This window comes from Dipodomys ordii, unplaced genomic scaffold (assembly GCF_000151885.1).
Source record: "Dipodomys ordii isolate 6190 unplaced genomic scaffold, Dord_2.0 Scaffold22, whole genome shotgun sequence".
NCBI lineage: Eukaryota > Metazoa > Chordata > Mammalia > Rodentia > Heteromyidae > Dipodomys > Dipodomys ordii.
This window is the reverse complement of record NW_012267238.1, coordinates 6,446,011-6,465,364: the sequence shown is the minus strand read 5'-3', so window position 1 is coordinate 6,465,364 and position 19,354 is coordinate 6,446,011. Positions and strand designations below refer to the sequence as shown.

The following is a 19,354-nucleotide window of genomic DNA, read 5'->3' as shown; positions in this document are numbered from 1 at the left end:
TAAGTCCTGTTAGTTTTGTCATATCACCTAACATTTTGGATTTAGCATCCACTTATCAGGGAGACCATGTACTGTTTGTCTCTTCGTTCTTGGCTTACCTCCCTCAACATGATTCCTTCTAGCTCCATCCATTTCCCTGCAAATGCCATTATTTTGTCATTTCTAATGGCTGCATAATATTCCATTGTGTCAGTGCTTCTTTTGATAGTAAAGTATATTTTAGAAAATAACGTTTATTTTTCCTTTCTTTCTTTTTCTTTTCTTTTGGCTTGAACTCTGGGCCTGGGCACTGTCCCTGAGCTCTTCGGCTCAAGGCTAGTGCTCTACCACTTGAGCCACAGTGCCACTTCTGGTTTTCTGGTGGTTTATTGGAGATAAGAGTATCATGGACCTTCCTGCCCAGTCTGGTTTTGAACCTTGATCCTCAGATCTCAGCCTTCTGAGTAGCTAGGATTACAGGCTTGAGCTACTGGCACCTGGCTCTTACTTTCTTTTTGGTTCCTGTTCTTGGGCTTGAACTCTGAGCCTGGGTGCTGTCCCTGAGCAAAAATTTTTGCTCAAGGCTAGCACTCTACACTTGAGCCACAGCTCCATTTCTGTCTTTTTTTTTGGGGGGGGTAGTTAATTATATGAGTTTCACAGACTTTCCTGTCTGTGCTGGCTTTGAACTGTGATCCTCAGCTAAGATTATAGACATGAACCACCTGTGTGTGTGTGTGTGTGTGTGTGTGTGTGTGTCTTTGTGCGTGTGTGTGTGTCTTTGTGCGTGTGTGTGTGTCTTTGTGCGTGGGTGTGTGTGTCTTTGTGCGTGTGTGTGTCTTTGTGCGTGTGTGTGCGTGTGCGCACATGCCTGAGCATATGTGTGCCAATATTGGGGCTTGAACTCAGGGCCTTGAACTGTCTTAGTTTTTTCACTCAAGGTTGGTACTCTTACCACTTGAGGCATACCTCCACTTACAGCTTTTTGTTGTAGACCCCTGCACTTTTCAGCTCAAGGCTAGAGCTCTACCACTTGAGCCACAGCCCCACTTCCAGTTTTCTGGTGGTTAATTGGAGATAAGAGGGCTGTCTTTGAACCTCTATCCTCCTGAGTAGCTAGATCACAGGGGTGAGCCAGTGGTACCAGGCTATTTTATTTATTTATTGTCAGTTGTGGGGCCTGAACTCTGCCTGGGTGCTGTCCCTGAGCTCTTCAGTTCAAGGCTAGTGCTCTACCACTTGAGCCACAGCACTACTTCCGGCTCTTTCTGTTTATGTGGTGCGGAAGAATCGAACCCAGGGCCTCATTCATGTGAGGCAAGCACTCTACAACTGAGCCACCTTTCCCACCCCTCTTTCTTAATTGAGAGACTCAATTATGAATTTTGTGCTTCCATGAATTTTGGATAAAACTGTGTAGGCTTTTGTTTTTCATGCTTTTTGCTCTTTTTGTTGTTGTTACAGCCGTGGTTCTCAGCAGGTGAATGGGAGGATTATTATGTACCTCAAGTTAACCTTCTATCCTCTCCCCCCCATCAGCAATGACAGTGGCAGAGGTGCATCTGGCATGTAGAAGTTAAGGTGGCAAGAAAGTTGTATAACATTCTACATATACAATTCTGTGGCACTTCCACAGAATTGAACTTTTAGTGCCAAAGTTGAAATGTTCTGGCAATACAATTCCCAAGTTGTGCTTTTGGAGATAATTGAAGATTTATAAAAATCTAGTGACGTTTTTTACTATTAGAAAAATGACATGCTACCCAGGTGCTGGTAGCTCACACCTGTAATCCTAGCTACTCAGGAGGCTGAGATCTGAGGATCTCAGTTCAAAGCTAGTCCAAGCAGGAAAGGCCATGAGACTCTTATCTCCAGTTAACCACCAGGAAACCAGAAGTGGCACTTTGAACTTAAGCCCCATGACAAACAAACAAACAAAAAAAGACGAAGAAGAAAGAAAAATGAAGTGCTTTTCTATGAAAATAGTGTGCAACAGAAAATCCCATGAAACTATTGATTTGAAATTCACTGTGGCCACTTATCTACAATAGTCCTGACACTATTAACTTTTAGAGCTTTAGTGAGCTCTGTCTTATTAATTGATAATGTCTGATTTAGCTATCTAAAAATATTTTTGTTGTAAATTTTTAAATTGTTACTACTGGGAAAGTTTCAAAGTATATAAATACTTGGTGGAGTTTGAAAAAGAGAGTAAAAGACCATTCAGAACATGAAATGTAATAAGACTTCCTAAAGAGTTATTAGCCACAATTCACTCATAATGTAAGTATATGTAGCTATGATTTTCTAATTGTTAGTCAACTTTCTGCTGCTGTGACAAAGTCCCAGAGATAATCAGCTTAATAAGAAAAAAGTTTACTTTTGCTTAGTTTCAGTCTGTTGTCATTTGGCCGTGCCTCTGGTGTCACAGTACACTGTGGCAGAAACACATGGCACTAGAGGCCTGTTGATCTCCTAGCAACCAGAAAGTAAAGGAAAGGACTGGTGAGGTTTCAATAACTTCTTTAAAGGCATGTATCCCAAAGACCTACTTCTTTCCACCAGGCTCTTCTATTTCCCAATAGTACTTTAGACTGGTGATGAACCTTTTACATATAGGCCTTTGAAGTGACATTCATGATCCAAACTATAGCAGTAACTAAGAAAAATATGTGTCATGTTGAAAGTATTCATTCAGTGATAGAAATGCAAAACATTAAAGATAACCTTGTTAGTCACTTTGAAATTGGCATCTTGATGCTCAGAGTATAGTGTAGCTCAGTGGTAGAGTCTGTATTTAGCATGCATGAGACCACTCATCCAATCCTCAGCACCAAAGACCAGAACAAAAACAAAAAATACTCCTAGATAATGTCCAACAATGACTTAGGACAAAGGTGCCTGTCCAGAAAAAGGGCCAGAGAGGTATTATTTCAATATATGGTAGCTAAAATGTGGTTAACTTGCAAGGCAATTTATTTTCTCTTAAATCTCAATTTTATCGAGAAAATTAGAGGGTTCTTTTAGATTATTAGAAGCAGCTGGGGAGCTTGTTAAAAATGTAAATGTAGCCGGGTACTTGTGGTTCATGCCTGTAATCCTAGCTATTCAGGAGACTGAGATCTGAGGGTTATGGTTCAAAGCCAGCCTGGGCAGGAAAGTCTGTGAAACTCTTATCTCTGATAAACCATTCAGAAAACTGGAAGTGGTGTTGTGGCTCTAGTGGTAGAGCGCTTGTCTTGAGCTGAAGAGTTGAGGGAAAGCGCTCAAGCCCAGAGTTCAAGCCCTATGACCAACAAAAACTGAATGAATGAATGAGTGAATGAATGAATGTAGATATAAACTAGACACTGGGCTCAGACCTGTAATCCTAGTTAGGAGGCTGAGATCTAAGAATTACAGTTCAAAGACAATCTAGGCAGGAAAGTCTGTAAGACTCTTAACTCCAATTATGTACCAAAAAGCCAGAAGTGGAGCTGTGGCAAAAATGGCAGAGCACTAGCCTTGAGTTTTAAGCTCAGAGGCCCTTAGTTCAGGCCCTTAGTTCAAGCCCCAGGGTCAGCCCCAAAACAAACAGACATAGTTCAAGATACTTTGGAGGCCAACCAGAAAGATTACAGCTATAGTTGGTCCTAGCAAAAGTGCTAGACTTTCCTGGAAAACAGAAAAGGGCTGAAAGGTAGAACACCAGAGTCCCTGAGTTCAAACCCCAATACTGCAAAAAATAAAAAATAAAACTACTGCTGGGCATTGGTGGCTCATGCCTGTGATTACAGGCTCAGGAGGCTGAGATCTGAGGATCACAGTTCAAAGCCAACCTAGGCAAGAAAGACTCTTATCTCCAATTATCCACCAAAAAAACAGAAATGGCAACTCTGGCTCAAGTGGTAGAGTACTAGCCTTGAGCTGAAGAGCTCAAGGACAATGCCCAGGCTCAGAGTTCAAGCCCCACAACCAAAAAAGAACTGTTAATTTTCAATGTTTCAGGGGCCTATTTAAATTTTTTTAATTTGTTTTTGCATGTGTGTTTGTGCTCAGACCTGGTCTTGAACTCAGGGTCTTCCTGCTCCTTTTTTTTTTTGGCTCACATTTGGTGCCCTACCATTTGAGCCATGCCTCCAAATCCAGTATTTTACTGGTAATTGGAGATAGAGTTGTGCAGACCCTTGTGCCTACATTTGTCTTTTTTTTTTTTTGGTCAGTTGTGGGGTTTGAACTCTGGGCCTGGGCACTGTCCCTGAGCTTTTCAGCTCAAGGCTCTACCACTTGAGCCACAGTGCCACTTTCGGTTTTCTGGTGGTTTATTGGAGATAAGAGTCTCTTGGACTTTGCTGCGCACACTGGCTTCGAACCTCGATCCTCAGATCTCAGCCTCCTGAGTTGATAAGATTACAGGAGTAAGCCACCAGCATCTGCCTACACAGTCTTTTAACCATAATCCTCAGCTCTGTCTCCAGAGTAGCTAGGATTACAAGCATTAGCCACTGACACCCAGCTTATATTTTTCATTATGAAATAACTCATACGTAACACAAAATACAGAATGATTTAGAGGTTTGTTTGGTTTTTGTTTTTTACAGTACTGATCTGTGATTCAATACCAGCATGAATTGTAGCACTTTTCCATAATTACTCTATATAAACTTTTAAAGGAACCCACTGTTGTACTGTTATGGCCTGTTTTGTATGGCTCCAACATGATTTCCTACTCTTGGAGTTAAGCAGTATCATGAAGGTGACGTGGTCCTTCCTTGCTATGCTTTAATTTTTACTGATTGTATGTGCCCATGATCAATATAATGGTTTTGTTTTAAATGTTTCAATTTTTTTTTGGGGGGGGGGTCCGGACTTGGTGTTTAAACTTTGGGCCTGGGCGCTGTTCCTCAGCTCTTCAGCTCAAGGCTAGCTCTCTACCACTTGAGCCACAGCGCCACTTATGGCTTTTTTCTTTTTGCTTACGTGGTGCTGAGGAATCGAACCCAGGGCCTCAGGCATGCAAGGCAAGCGCTCTAGCCCTATGTTTCAAATTATTAAGTAAGTGATATCATATGCATTCTACAACTAGCTTTTTTCATTGTTATATTTTAAAATCTAGGTTGGTATACACATACATATATGGTATTTTTTTAATCTTTTAACTGCTCTTATCTGCCTATCTATATTTCAGTGTAAAATATGACTAAGTTACAGTACTTTTTTTTTTTTTTTTTGGGTAGGGGTTCATTTGGGCTTGAACTCAGGGCTTGGGCACTGTCACTGAGCTTTTTCGGTCAAGGCTATGTCTTTACCACTTTGAGCCACAGCTCCACTTCCGGTTTTATGATGCTTAATTGGAGGTACTCATGGATGGGATGTAGCTCAGTGGAAAAGGCTTGCCTAGCAAGTGCAACATCCTGGGTTCGATCCCCAGTACTCAAAGAAAAGACCAAAAAAAAAATACAGTTAAAAAAAAAACTGCCAGGTGCTGGTGGCTCACGCCTGTAATCCTAGCTACTCAAGAGGCTGAAATCTGAGGATCAAGGTTCAAAGCCAGCCCAGGCAGGAAAGTCCCTGAGACTCTTATCTCTAATAAACCACTAGAAAACTGGAAGTGGTGCTGTGGCTCAAGCGGTAGAGTGTTTGCCTTGAGCTGAAGAGTGCAAGGACAGTGCCCAAGCTCTGAGTTCAAGCCCCACGAATGGAAAAAAAAAAAACAACTAAAAACACCTTTAAAAAGCCAGGTACCAGTGGCTCATGCCTGTAATCCTCGCTACTCAGGAGCCTGAGATCTGAGGAAGACAGTTCAAAGCCTATACCCTGGGGAGGAAAGTCCATGAGACTAACTACTCAGAAAAAGTAGAAAGTGCGATTATGGATCAAATGGTATAGCACTAGCCTTGAGCAAAAGAAACTCAGGGACAGCATCCAGGTCCTAAGTTGAAGCCCCAGGATAGACAAAAGAAAAAAAAAGTATCATGGACTTTCCTGCCTGGGCTGGCTTTGAACCCTCAGATCTCAGCCTCCTTAGTAGCTAGGATTACAGGCATGAGCCACTGGTACCCGGCTTGGATTTTTGTTGTTTGTTTTGTGTCAGTTCTGGGACTTGAACTCAGGGCCTATGCATTGTCCCTGAGCTTTCTTTTGTTTAAAGCTAGCATTCTATCACTTGAGCCACAGCTCCACTTCCAGCTTCTTTGGTAATTTAATGGAGATGAGTCCTACAGACTCAGCTGTCCGGACTGGCTTTGAACAGCTCTCCTCAGATCTTAGCCTCCTGAGTCACTAGGATTACAGGTATGAGCCAGTGGCACTTGGCTATTTTTAAAATGTCAAGTAAAGGATACATTAAAAAATATTTTTATTCCTTTTCTAGAAGAATCAAGAGAATCTCTTTCTGATGAAGAAGATGACAGTGATGATGATGTGGAACCTATTACTGAATTTAGATTTGTGCCTAGTGATAAATCAGCATGTGAGTGTTCTATAATATTGATCTTTTTGCATTTGCATGTAGGCAGTCTTCCTCCCCCCCTCCCCCACACGCACCCTCACTCCTTTATATCCACTTTATTGTTTTCAGGGGACATGGTTTTGGTATGTAATATAGGCTGGCCTAAAATTCCTGATCTTCTTGCCTCAGCCTCCAGTGATACATGTTCTACCACACCTGGCTGTCTACTTTTCTTTATTTTATTATCTGTAATTTCATTGAGGATCAAGTACATATTAATATGAAAGGTAGTGAGAGGATTGATATCTGGTATGTTACCAATCTGTTACCTGGTATATTCTGTAAGTGGAGGACTCTGCTTCCTTTTATTGAGTTTATATTGTTGACTGAATCTCACCTATCAGGGGGGACAGGAGTCAATAACAATTCCAAAGCCGAAGATGCTAGAATCATTGGAAAGTGACTTGTCAGCTGAGAAGAGCTTGTCCTGATTCATCAGGCCATGGACTGACTCTTTTTCTTAGACAATCCAGCAGCCATGAAGAGATCTCAGTGAAACCTTGACTTCTTGGTTTGGGACTGTCCATTGTCTTGGCACTTTCAGGGTCAGTCATACTTGGAGTTTGATAGGTTTTATAAATATTGGCATCGTTGTATACCTCTTGAGCCTAGTCTATTTATATCCATGTTTTTATTACAAAATGTTAATTACAATCTGAAAGACATATTAGTAACAACTTAATGTCTTTATTCAGTGGAGGCAATGTTCACTGCAATGTGTGAATGTCAGGCCCTACATCCAGATCCTGAGGATGAGGATTCAGATGATTATGATGGAGAAGAATATGATGTGGAAGCACACGGTCAGTGAAATGTATTTTAGTATTTGTTTTACTATTTCATGTTAAGCTCTTATTTTTGCTGGAGGCAGAGGATTATAGTTCTTTGTTCTACATGAGGTATCCAGTATAAAGTGGTTGTAAATAAAAGTGAACCTATAGAGTGGCACACTTTGTGTGTAGGTCCTTCTGGAGTAGGCAGTACTAAGGTTTAAACTGGGATCTTGAACTTGCTGTTGAACCACAACCCAAGCCCTTTTTGCTTTCATTATTTTTCAAATAGGGTTTCACATTTTATGCTCAGGCCAGCTTGGACTGCCATCCTATTCTGTATAGTTGGGATGGCAGGCTTGTAATACCACACCCAACTTCTGCGAACAGCAGAGTTGGAGTCTCAAAATCTTTTTGCCTAGTCTGGCTTTGAACCATGATCTTCCTGGTCTCTACTTCCTGAGTAGCTAAGATTACAGCCATGAACCACCAGGCCCAGCAGTGTGTCTTGGTCCTTTGAACAGAAAAATTGGGATGATTTATGGCCTTCCCAAGCTTGAAGGTAAAATTTGGAAAATTTTTGCTAGAAAGAAAATGGATAAATAGAGACAAATGAAGTGAAAGAAAAGTAGTAGCTAGAAAATGAACAGTCAGAAAAGCCTTTTAGCTGGGTGCTGGTGGCTCATGCCTGTAATCCTAGCTACTCAGGAGGCTGAGATCTGAGTATCACAGTTCAAAGCCAGCTGGGGCAGAAAAGTCCTTGAGACTCCTATCTCCAATAAACTACTCGGAAAAAATTGGAAGTGATGCGGTGCCTCAGGTGGTAGAACACTAGCCTTGAGCACAAAGAGCCTTGGGGGCAGTGCCCAGGCCCTGAGTTGAAGCCCCACAACTGACAAAAGAGAAAAGAACAGCCTTTTAGACTAAAGTAGCTGCCCCCAGAAAACAGCCTTTCTACCATTTGAGAAGCTAGCTTGTTTCTGTCTTTATTTAACAAATTTCTTGAAATGGCTCAATGCCAGGATCATTTTTCCCCCCCACAATACATTTCACTGCCTTTTCAGACCAAAATACATTCACTGGTAAGGTGCTGTTACTCAGCTTTTCTGTTTATACCACTTGAGCCATGTTTCCAGACTAGCATTTTGCTAGCTAATTGGAATTAAGAGTCTCATGGGCTTTTCTACTTGGACTGGCTTCAACTCTCAATCCTGTAGGTCTCCACTTCCTGAGCACTTAGGATAGGTGTGAGCCACTGGATGCCTGCCCAGTCTCATAGCTTAAGGAAGGTGTTACTCTTTTTCTTTTCTTTTTCTTCTGTTGGTCGTGGGGCCTGAACTCTGGGCCTGGGTGCTGTCCCTCAGCTCTTCAGCTCAAGGCTAGCGCTCTTCCATTTGAGCCACAGCGCCACTTTTGGCTTTTTTCTTTTTGCTTATGGGGTGCTGAGGAATCGAACCCAGGGCCTCATGCATGCAAGGCAAGCACTCTACCGCTGAGCCACCTTCCCAGCCCCCGCTCTACTCTTTTTCTTATCCCCACTGGTCTTACAAACACTTGCCTGAATATCCAAAGCTCTTTCCTGCATAAGTGCCTGGTCTGAGACATCCTCATTTCTGGGATTCTCCTTTATATAACTTATTTAATTTTTTGTGTTTTCTGGAATTTCAGATTTTTTTTTTTTTTTTGCCAGTCCTGGGGCTTGAACTGTGAGCCTGGGCACTGTCCCTGATCTTCTTTTTTGCTCAAGGCTAGCACTCCATCAGTCAAGCCACAGTGCCACATCTGGCTTTTAGTTGGGAGCTGGTGGCACATCTGGTACTGAGGAATTGAACCCAGGGCTTCATGCATGCTAGGCAAGCACTCTACCACTAAGCCACATTCCCAGCCTGAATTTCAGATTTTTTTAATGAAAGGATCATATATGTTAATGAGATAAAAACTTGAGGATTTTTTTGGGGGGGGGGTCCGGTTGTGGGGCCTGAACTCTGGGCCCGGGTGCTGACCCTCAGCTCTTCAGCTCAAGGCTAGAGCTCTACCACTTGAGCCACAGCGCCACTTCTGGCTTTTTTCTTTTTGCTTATGTGGTGCTGAGGAATCGAACCCAGGGCCTCAAGCATGCAAGGCAAGCGCTCTACCACTGAGCCACCTTCCCAGCCCATGAGATAAAAACTTGAATATCAAGTTAATTTTTGTTGATGTTGGTCGTGGGACTTGAACTCTGGGCCTGAGCACTGTCCCTGAGCTCTTCAGCTCAAGGCGACTATTCTACCACTTGAGTCATAGCACCACTTCTGATTAATTTGACATAAGAGTCTCATGGACTTTCCTGCGTGGGCTGGCTTTGAACCGCAATCCTCAGCTTTTAGCCTCTTGAGTAGCTAGGATTACAGGTGTGAGCCATCAGCGTCTAGCTTCAAATTAATTTTTAGTCAACTTGTAAAATTACTACCTTGAGATTATACAGGAATCCCTTAGTTTAGGAGCACCTTCTTTTCCATCAAGCTTCTAAACAGGTCATTTCTCTGGGAATTACTGTTATTATCTCTCAGAATCCCTTCTCTATCCTGAAGGGTAGGGATGTTTTCTTTGTATCTCTTCAGCAGTATCTTTGACAATAAACATTGGCAACAGTTCCTGGAAACCTCTTAGAACTGCACCTTGTAAGTGCATTGTTGATTATCCATTTTCTTTTTTCTTTGTCAGTCCTAGGTCTTGAACTCTAGGCCTGAACGCTGTCTCTGAGCTCTTCAGCTCAAAGTGAGCACTCTACCACTTGAACCACAGCTCTACTTCCAGTTTCCTGGTTGTTTATTGGAGATAAGAGTTTCATGGACTTTCCTGCTTGGGCTGACTTTGAACTGTGGTGCTCAGATCTCAGCCTCCTGAGTAGCTAGGATTATAGGCATGAGCCACCAACGCCCAGCCCATTTTATTTTTTTCTAATTGTTGTATCATAGCTTAAAAGTTTTCTATTTTATTTAGAACAAGGACAGGGGGATATCCCTACATTTTATACCTATGAAGAAGGATTATCCCATTTAACAGCAGAAGGGCAAGCCACACTGGAGAGATTAGAAGGAATGCTCTCTCAATCTGTGAGTAGTCAGTATAACATGGCTGGAGTCCGGACAGAAGATTCAATAAGAGATTATGAAGGTGAGTGTCCTTTTTCTTCAGTGTGAACAAATGACTACCTGAGCAAAGAGGGAAATTACAGAGAAATGTGGGTTCTTTTGGAAACTGTAAGACAAAGAATTCTCAAAAGTAACTATAATATGAAAAGCAAATCTAGACTTTTTTTTTGTTGTTTTTAGTCCCCTATCCCCCACCCCACCCCCAAATACACCACCAGCTATAAAGTAATCCATGTTTTGGTCAAATTTTCTTTTTTTCTTTAAATTTGGTTCTAGCTTTGATTTTTGGTGTTTTGTGTCCTTGTGCTGTTCCTAAGCTTTTGTGCTCAAAGCTAGCATTCTACTACTTGATTCTTAGCTCTACTTTTGGCTTTTTTGGTGCTTAATAGGAGATAAGAGTCTCGTGGACTTTCCTGCCTGTTCTGGCTTCAAACCACAATCCTGAGATAGGATTAGCCTATGATTACAGGTATGAGCCACTAATGCCTGGCTATCATACTTACTTAAAGGGTTATACAGCTCCAACAACCCTGAGTTCAGGCAGGTTTCAGTGGTGTATACTACTTAGAAGGCTGAGGGAGAATTTCTTAAGCCCACAAATTGTCCAACTTTTTATTGGTTGAGGCACGGTATTTCAAGTTTTTTACCTAGGCTGGCCTCAAAATGAAATTTTACTGATTTCTGCCTCCCTTGTAGCTACAATTATAGGCATGAGCACCATGCCTGGCTTACTGGTTCCATTCTGAATCCCTTCATGTTTCATATAGAACCTTGAAGTATTCTTCTTTTGACCCAATCTTTCACCATTAATTACCTTTTTCAGTTTAATAACTTCATGGATTTTTTTTTTTTTGGGCCAGTCCTGGGGCTTGAAGTTGGAGCCTGAGCACTGTTCTTGAGCTTCTTTTGTTCAAGACTAAGCACTCTACCACTTGAGTCATAGTGCTACTTCCAGCTTTTTCTATTTATGTGGCATTGAGGAATCGAACCCAGGGCTTCATGCATTCTAGGCAAGCACTCTACCACTAAACCACATTCCCAGCCCCATTCCATGGATTTTTTTTTCCCTTCATGTCTTCTTGCTAAGACTTGAGCCATGCTCTAAGCCTAAGCCCTTTTTCCTATGCATTGATCCATTCTTGAGTTTTTGTGTTGATATTAGGGGCTCGAACTCATGGCTTTGAGCTCTCTTACTTGGCTTTTTGCTCAAGGCTCTACTACTTGAACCATACGACTTTTCCATACATTGTATGCGTACACACACACACTAATCCTGTAGACTGAACTCCGTGACTGGGGTGCTGTTCCTGAGCTTTTGTGCTCAAAGCTGATGCTCTACCACTTAAACCACAGTTCCGCTTCTGACTTCCTTTTTGGTACTTAAATCTCCAGTCCTCAGATCTCAACCTTCTGAGTAGCTAGAATCACAGGTGTGAGCCACCACCTTGCCTTTTTTTTTTTTTTAAAGACTCACACTGTTGTCTAGGGCTGGCCTTAGACAATTCTTCTACTTCCTACATATCTGGGATGACAGGCATGTATAACCATACAGGGTCTACATCATTCTTACTGCCTTTTAAACACTCATTGTCTACCAGTAGCATTTCAGTGTTCCTATGTATTCATTTATATAAGAAGTATTTAATAAGCTGCTGTGTCTGGTATACTGAGTACTGTAGTCTTTGGAAAGATTTCTGTCAAGCATTCTACTAGAGAGAATAATAATTGACAGTATGTGGCAATGTAGCCATGAAATACAGGAGATGCTTAGGAAGCTGTGGGGCCTTGGAGGCAGGGCCCCTCACCCAGTAGGGATAATCAAGCCTCTTAATGTAAGTGGTATCTAAACCAAGACTGGAAAACAAAGAGAAGTAAATCCAAGGACTTACATACAATTGGAGAGAGAGGGACAGGCAAAGAGATGAGCCATGTGCAAAAGATCTAGAGACCATTCACCTTTGGCTAATTATAGTTCATTGTGTCAGTAACTTTTCTGTGTGAAGGATGAATATTATAACAACAGAATGGTGGAGAAGTAGAATGGCCTTGTGTTAGAGGAACTTGAAAGACTCATTAAAGAATTTGAACATTACCCATAATTCAGTGGTTAACAACTGAAAAATGATTACATTTGGTATGATAATTATGCAAAATAGATTGGGGAGGAAAAATACTGAAAGAATGAAGAGAAGCTCTGTTTTGTGACTTTTATATTAGATTACAGATGGAAGCCCAAATTTTACTAGAGGGCGTGAATACAAAGGATTTGACTGAAAAAGATTTAGGAGACAGAAACAGAAGTTAGGGATGTAACAGGATTTTCTGGCTTCAGCAAGACTGGAAAGAGAAGCATTTTTATGTGGAAAGATGATTAGTTAATTGTAGACATATTACATTTGCATGTTCAGATGCTGGGATGCCAAGGGGCCCAAAGGTTGAGAGCTGAGGGGCAGTAAAGTAGAGAAAGCGGAGCGCTGGTGGCTCACGCCTGTAATCCTAGCTACTCAGGAGGCTGAGATCTGAGGATCATGGTTCAAAGCCAACCCGGGCAGGAAAGACTGTGAGACTCCTATCTCCAATAAACCACCAGAAAACCGGAAGTGGCGCTGTAGCTCAAGTGGTAGAGCACTCGCCTTGAGCTGAAGAGCTGAGAGACAGCGCCCAGGCCCAGAGCCCCACGACCGACAAAAAAAAAAAGTAGAGAAAGCAGTTGCAGAAGACTTTGCAAAGGGCTTTTCTTCTCCTCAACCCCTCTCTGCTTTCTTTTTAGTAAGATAAAGAAAACAAATAAGCAAAAAGTTTGTTTTGCTGGGTTTGTCTTCTCTCCTAAATTGTGTTCTCTCCTAAATTGTGTTATAGGCTTTGTAATCCAACTATATACCTTTAAAAAATGATCTCTAACAGTAAACATTGAACACAGACATGTGAAGAGTATATAGCTACTAGTAATATTACACTTGAATGTTCCCACCAGCATTAGGAGGCATAGACAGGAAAATCATTAGGTTGAAGCCATTCTAAATTGTGTAGAAGAATGTCTCAGAAGCAAGAAAGGAAAAAAGAAAGCTACTGTAGACTTAGAGTTTTATTAGTTTTGAGGTTGAAAATTTAACAAAGTAAACTTAGATATATAGACCTATTTCTTGTGTATGTGCTGGTCCTGGGGCTTGAACTCTGGGCCTAGGAGCTGTCCCTGTACTTTTAAGCTCAAGACTAGCACTCTACCACTTGAGCCACGATGCTGCGTCTGGCTTTTTCTATTTATGTGGTACTGAGGAATCAACCCAGGGCTTCATGTATAATAGACAGGCACTGTACCACTAAGCCATGCTCCTAGTCCTTTAGACTAATTTTAACTTGCCCTAAATCTAGAAAGCAGCGCAACTTTATATACCTGGACAATTTAAAAATAAAATGAAAAAGCAGATCCTACCAGCAGAGGGCACTAGCCTCTTTCTGATTGAATCTTGTCCTATGGTTCAGCAATTCATTTATTTGTACAGATGGCATGGAGGTGGATACTACACCAACAGTTGCTGGACAATTTGAGGATGCAGATGTTGATCACTGAAAGGGCTTTAATTTGCTTTAAGGTGAGTAGTTTCTGGAACTTAAAAATCAAGAAATTCTTTGTTGTGTTTTTTTTGCAGTATTGGGAATTAAACTTAGCCTCATGCCTATTAGGCAGGTACTCTATCCCTTGAGCCACACTCCAACCTTTTTTTATTTGTTTATTTTATTGTTATTAATGGTTACTGTTGCATAAGTCAGGTAATGAGTCCAGTGCTTCTTTTTTTGGGGGGGCGGTTGTGGGACCTGAACTCTGGGCCTGGGCACTATCCCGCAGTGGTAGAGCGCTAGCCTTGAGCTGAAGAGCTGAGGGACAGCACCCAGGCCCAGAGGTCAGGCCCCAGGACCGGTCCCCAAAAAAAATTTTTTTTTAAAAACACCAAAATGTACATATCCAAAAATGCACATACCCAAAATCCTAGCTGTGTGGAAGGCTTCGGTAAGAGGCTAATGGTTTCTTGCTGGTCAAAAAGCATAAGAATCTATTTGAAAAATGACCAAAGCCAAAAGGGCTATGGCAACATGGCTCAAGTGATAGAGTGTTGGCCTACTAGTCTGGAGACCCTGAGTTCAAATCCCAGTAATACACACAAACAAAGAAGTGAGAACTCTACAAGGTTATCAGTTTGGAAAAAGGTTCCTCATCTTTGAAGTAATGGAAAATTATATAGCTTTTTCCCTACGAAATCTCAGGATCTGCTGTATACCTACCACATGCCAAGTACTGCCAGGCATGATAATTGAGAAGCTGACATGGGGATCATGAGTTCAGAGCCAAGTCTGGGCTTACATAATAGGAAAAAAGAAGAGAAAGAAAGAAACATATGAGCTGTAGCTGTTGGTGTTAACCATTTGTTCAGAAAGACTTCCTTTTCGACTTACATTGGAGTAGTCGAGTATAAGATAATGGCTTCATGTCCATTTGATTCACCTTTCCTCACCTATAGAACCCATAATGTATTCACAATCCCTGCAGCTCACTACTTTTCAATTTAGGAAGGAAATAGAAGATAATTCCAAATTGAATTTTAAGCCATTAATCATAATTTTGTGTTGGTTTCTGACCTCCTGTAAACAGTGGGAGACCAAGGTTCTGGTACCATTGTGTTTCAAGGCTGAAATAACTACATTTGTTAATCATAACAAGTCCATGTACAATCATCCAAAGGCCACCATTTTCCATGTTGTTTGTTTCTTGCCTGGTTTTCATTCATGGCTGATAGGCAGATGCTCTGCCAATTTTATCTCCTGAGCATTCTGGACTTTGCCTAAAGTTTATCTGTATTTACCATTTTGTTATTGTGAGAAATACATTGTCTTTTCTCAGCCTAAGTCTTTAAACTATATGATAATAATGAAAGATCATAAAGTTATTTTATGTCATGCAGAGTGTCTACAGTAGTCCTGCCTTTAAGTTGTTACTTATCTTTCATGTCCTCTTGCCTATCTTTCCAGCTTTTAGCCATTGCTCTCTAACTTGGCAAGAGTTATGTACCTTGCTTAACTCTGCTACTACCATCAGTCATCCAGTTAGGTTAAGTGCCCTCACTCTCCCCTGTTGTGGCTAACATGCGCAAAGCCCTGAGTTCCAACCTCAGGCCACCAAACAAATTTCTTTGTTCTGGTTTAAATTTTAGTTCAACAGGGTTGTTGTTTTTTTTTTACAAGTTAAAAGTTTTAAATTCTTCCTGGGTACCAGGCGCTCATACCTATAATCCTAGCTACTCAGGAGGCTGAGATCTGAGGATTGTGGTTGGAAGTCTGTCTGGGTAAACAAATCCAAGAGACATTTTTTTTTTTTTTTTGGGTCCAGTCCTGGGGCCTGAACTCTGGGCCTGGGCACTGTCCCTCAGCTCTTCAGCTCAAGGCTAGTGCTCTACCACTTGAGCCACAGCGCCACTTCTGGCTTTTTTCTTTTTGCTTATGTGGTGCTGAGGAATCGAACCCAGGGCCTCTGGCATGCAAGGCAAGCGCTCTACCACTGAGCCACCTTCCCAGCCCACCAAGAGACATTTTTAACTAGCATAAGGCCCAAAGTGGAGGCATGACTAAGATGGTAGAGTTCCGACTGTGAGAAAACACTAAATGTGCAAGGCTCTGAGTTCAAGACTCAGTAACACACACACACGCGCGCACGCGCGTTTAAATCCTATATCCCTGTTCCATTTTATATCACTGGTCTTTAAATTATAAACCTTCCAAAATAGTGCCATTGAGCATAGCATATAACATTACTTCTTCTACCAGCCATGAGTTGTGATCTCTGCTTTCTTCTCAGGTCCTACTAGTAGAACTGTCTGAAAACAACTTCCTAGCCGGCTGGGAAAGTGGCTCAGTAATAGAGCGCTTGCCTTGCATGCATGAGGCCCTTAGCACCACATAAACAAACAAACAAAAAAGCCGGAAGTGGCGCTGTGGCTCAAGTGGTAGAGCCTAGCCTTGAACTGAACTGAGGGACAGCGCCCAGGTCCAGAATTCAGGCCCCACGACTGGACCCCCCCAAAAAACAAAACAAAACAAAAAAAAACAACCTCCTAGAGGTCTATGAATTATATCTTTTCCCATAAATTCTGAATTATTATTTCCATTTTTACTTCTGTCACTGTAGCCATGTGGTCTTAAAACTAGCAGTCTCCTCTGCTGAAATGATATCCTCTTATGAGTACTCTGTAACTAAAATTCTCAGCTCTCACAGTTTTATGTTTAAAAGTTCACTTTTTTTACTCATGGGAAACTTTATGAAACTAACTTATTTCTCATCACATTTCATAGCATGTTGATTTTTCAGTTTAATTATAGTTGTTAGTAACTTTTGTTGAAACTGGAAGACACATTTTTGGATCATGGGACTTTCACATTTGTCTCCTTGAAGAATAGACTGTTCAGAGGACATCAGCCACTCTGTGGCTAATGACCATGAGAAACTCATTTGCCAAGTCACTAAGGGTTACACAAGTGGGATGCTACTGTACTTCCTGGCAAGGATTCTTAGGATTCTTTGTAATAGTGAAGTAACCATAAAATAGCCACAAATATCCTAATGAGTTAATACTTTATTTGTTCATTTCATGGTTTCTGTTTAGAGAAATATTTTATAAAGCTCATTGTTCGTGTTCTTCTATACAATAGACCTGACTCCAAACTATGTCTGTAAACTTTTAATCATTTAAAATTGTATGCCCTTTTGAAAAATGAACTAAGGAATAATTAGAGTGTTTATGCAACCATCACTAATATCTAGATAATTGGAACTCTTCTATGGCAAGGGAAGGCACACAAAGAGGGCCTGTCAAATACTGCTTTATGCCTTTATGCAAGGTTTATAACTTATCTTCAGTTTTATCATCTGTAAAGTGAGGATGATAACTACCTGGGAAAAGTTGTTGCAAGGACTGAGTTATAATATACTTAAGTTCCCTGGCACTCTTGATAAGACTTTCAGTAAATAATTGGTATTGTTGTTATAAATGCTGTAAAACTTTTGTTTTTCAGATTCTGCTTGGGACTGTAGGAGGAAAGTTGGTGCCTCTTCCACTGTGGAATGGGGCTGATGAAAGGCTTTTTTTCCTTCAAAACTCACTTGAACCAGTTCTTTCTTAAGACAACTATGAGGCAGCAGGTTGTCACCAGCAGAAGAAACTATGACCTTTATTAACAAAGGTGAATTAACTTAACCAAGGGGGTGTTTGTAGTTTATCACTTGCCCTTCAGTGTTTGTTGTTGTCTGAGTAGGCCACTCCTTCCTGCCTTTGATGCACTTCTCTGACCAATAGCAGGTCTCGGGTGAAACACACAGGAGCTTGGGGTATGGGTTGACCAGAGTGGGGTTTGCAAGAGAGAGTCGGAAGCTGAAACGCCTTTGTAAGGAAACCTTTTCCCTTAAGAGACAAAGCCAAGATCACAGAGAAATTAGCCTCTGTTGTGTTCCACATGGACATGACTCTATAATTTCGAGCCCAGATGAATGAATTCAGGCCTTGCTGGCAACTCTGGAAAACCCCAACTGAATCCCACCACTGATGCAGTGGGTAGCTTCTGCCCTGCTTTACCATCTTCTCTGGTCTCTTAAGTTATAGCCTTGAATTTCCACTCTCTTAGGTTCTATAACAGATCAAAAGAACTGCGATGAAGTCCTCAGAGTCCTTCCCATGATAATTGTTTTGTCTTTGTAATAGCTTAACAAATAAATCTAGATTTTCTATATTACTGTGCTTCCTGAGTTTTGTTTTGTTTTTTGTTTTTAATGGTTCTGGGGCTTGAACTCAGGGCATGATGCTGTTCCTGAACTTTTTAGCCCAAGACTAGTTCTCTACCACTTGAGCCACAGCTCCACTTCCAGCTTTTTTGTTGCTGGTGGTGCCAATCTTTGTGCTCTACCACTTGAGCCATAGCTTCACTTCTGGCTTTTTGGTGGTTAATTGGAGATAAGAGGCTCATGCACTTTCCTGCCCAGGCTGGCTTTGAACCAGGATCTTCAGATCTTATCTCCTAAATAGCTAGAATTACATGTGAGCCATTGTCTCCCAGCTAATTGTTAATGAAATTTAAAGGGAAAAGGCAGTGCTGGAAAAAGATGAGGAAACTGAGTTACAGAGAGAGGCGACTTGCTTGAGGTTTTTCTTTTTTTTTTTTTTTTTAATTTTTTTTTTTGGGTGCAGTCGTGGGGCCTGAACTCTGGGCCTGGGCGCTGTCCCTAAGCTCTTCAGCTCAAGGCTAGCACTCTACAACTTAAGCCACAGCACCACTTTCTTTTTGCGTATGTGGTGCTAAGGAATTGAACCCAGGGCCTCAGGCATGCAAGGCAAGTGCTCTACCACTGAGCCACCTTCCCAGCCCCTTGCTTGAGGTTTCATTGATATTACTTAGTGGTTTTGAGCCTGTGCTCCAAAACACCGTACGTACAGTATCAACTACTTTCTGGCTGAAAGGAAGCAAATTTTTGGCTGCAGGGATTTTAATGTTAACATTTCATTCAACAGTACAAGAGGCACCAGCATTCAAAATTTTATCCTAGGAAATTACAATTTTTCAATAAAGGATTGGGATTTTCTTCTTCTTTTTTTTTTTTTTGCCAGTCCTGAGGCTTGAACTCAGGGCCTGGGCACTGTCCCTGAGCTGCTTTTGTTCAAAGCTAACACTGTATGAGCAACAGCACGACTTCCAGATTTTTCTGTTTATGTGGTACTAAGGAATCGAACCCAGGGCTTCATGCATGCTAGGCAAGCACTCTACCACTAAGCCACATTCTCAGCCCAGGGTCATGATTTTCTGATGGGCTGATTTTAGATATTCCATTTGAGAGGTTGTCTAGATAAATGGATAATTTGTGACTTGGTGAAGCAAGAAATACTGTACATAGTGTCTTACTGTTTTGTTCAGGTTAGTATGGTACCTACTGTGTCTGTTCCCCC

The 19,354-nt window shown here is 41.5% G+C and overlaps 1 protein-coding gene across 1 annotated transcript in view; it reads left to right on the top strand.

Moving 5' to 3' along the window:
• Nucleotides 1-18,144, top strand: part of Clns1a (chloride channel, nucleotide-sensitive, 1A) — a 24,665-nt gene extending 6,521 nt beyond the window's left edge. Inside the window, exons 2-6 of the mRNA XM_013013972.1 lie at nt 6,327-6,430; nt 7,165-7,272; nt 10,222-10,395; nt 13,877-13,966; nt 17,436-18,144. Of these exons, the coding sequence (XP_012869426.1) occupies nt 6,327-6,430; nt 7,165-7,272; nt 10,222-10,395; nt 13,877-13,944 (454 nt within the window). The 3' untranslated portion in view covers nt 13,945-13,966; nt 17,436-18,144. The remainder of the gene's footprint in view (nt 1-6,326; nt 6,431-7,164; nt 7,273-10,221; nt 10,396-13,876; nt 13,967-17,435) is intronic.
• The last annotated feature ends 1,210 nt before the right edge of the window (nt 18,145-19,354 follow it).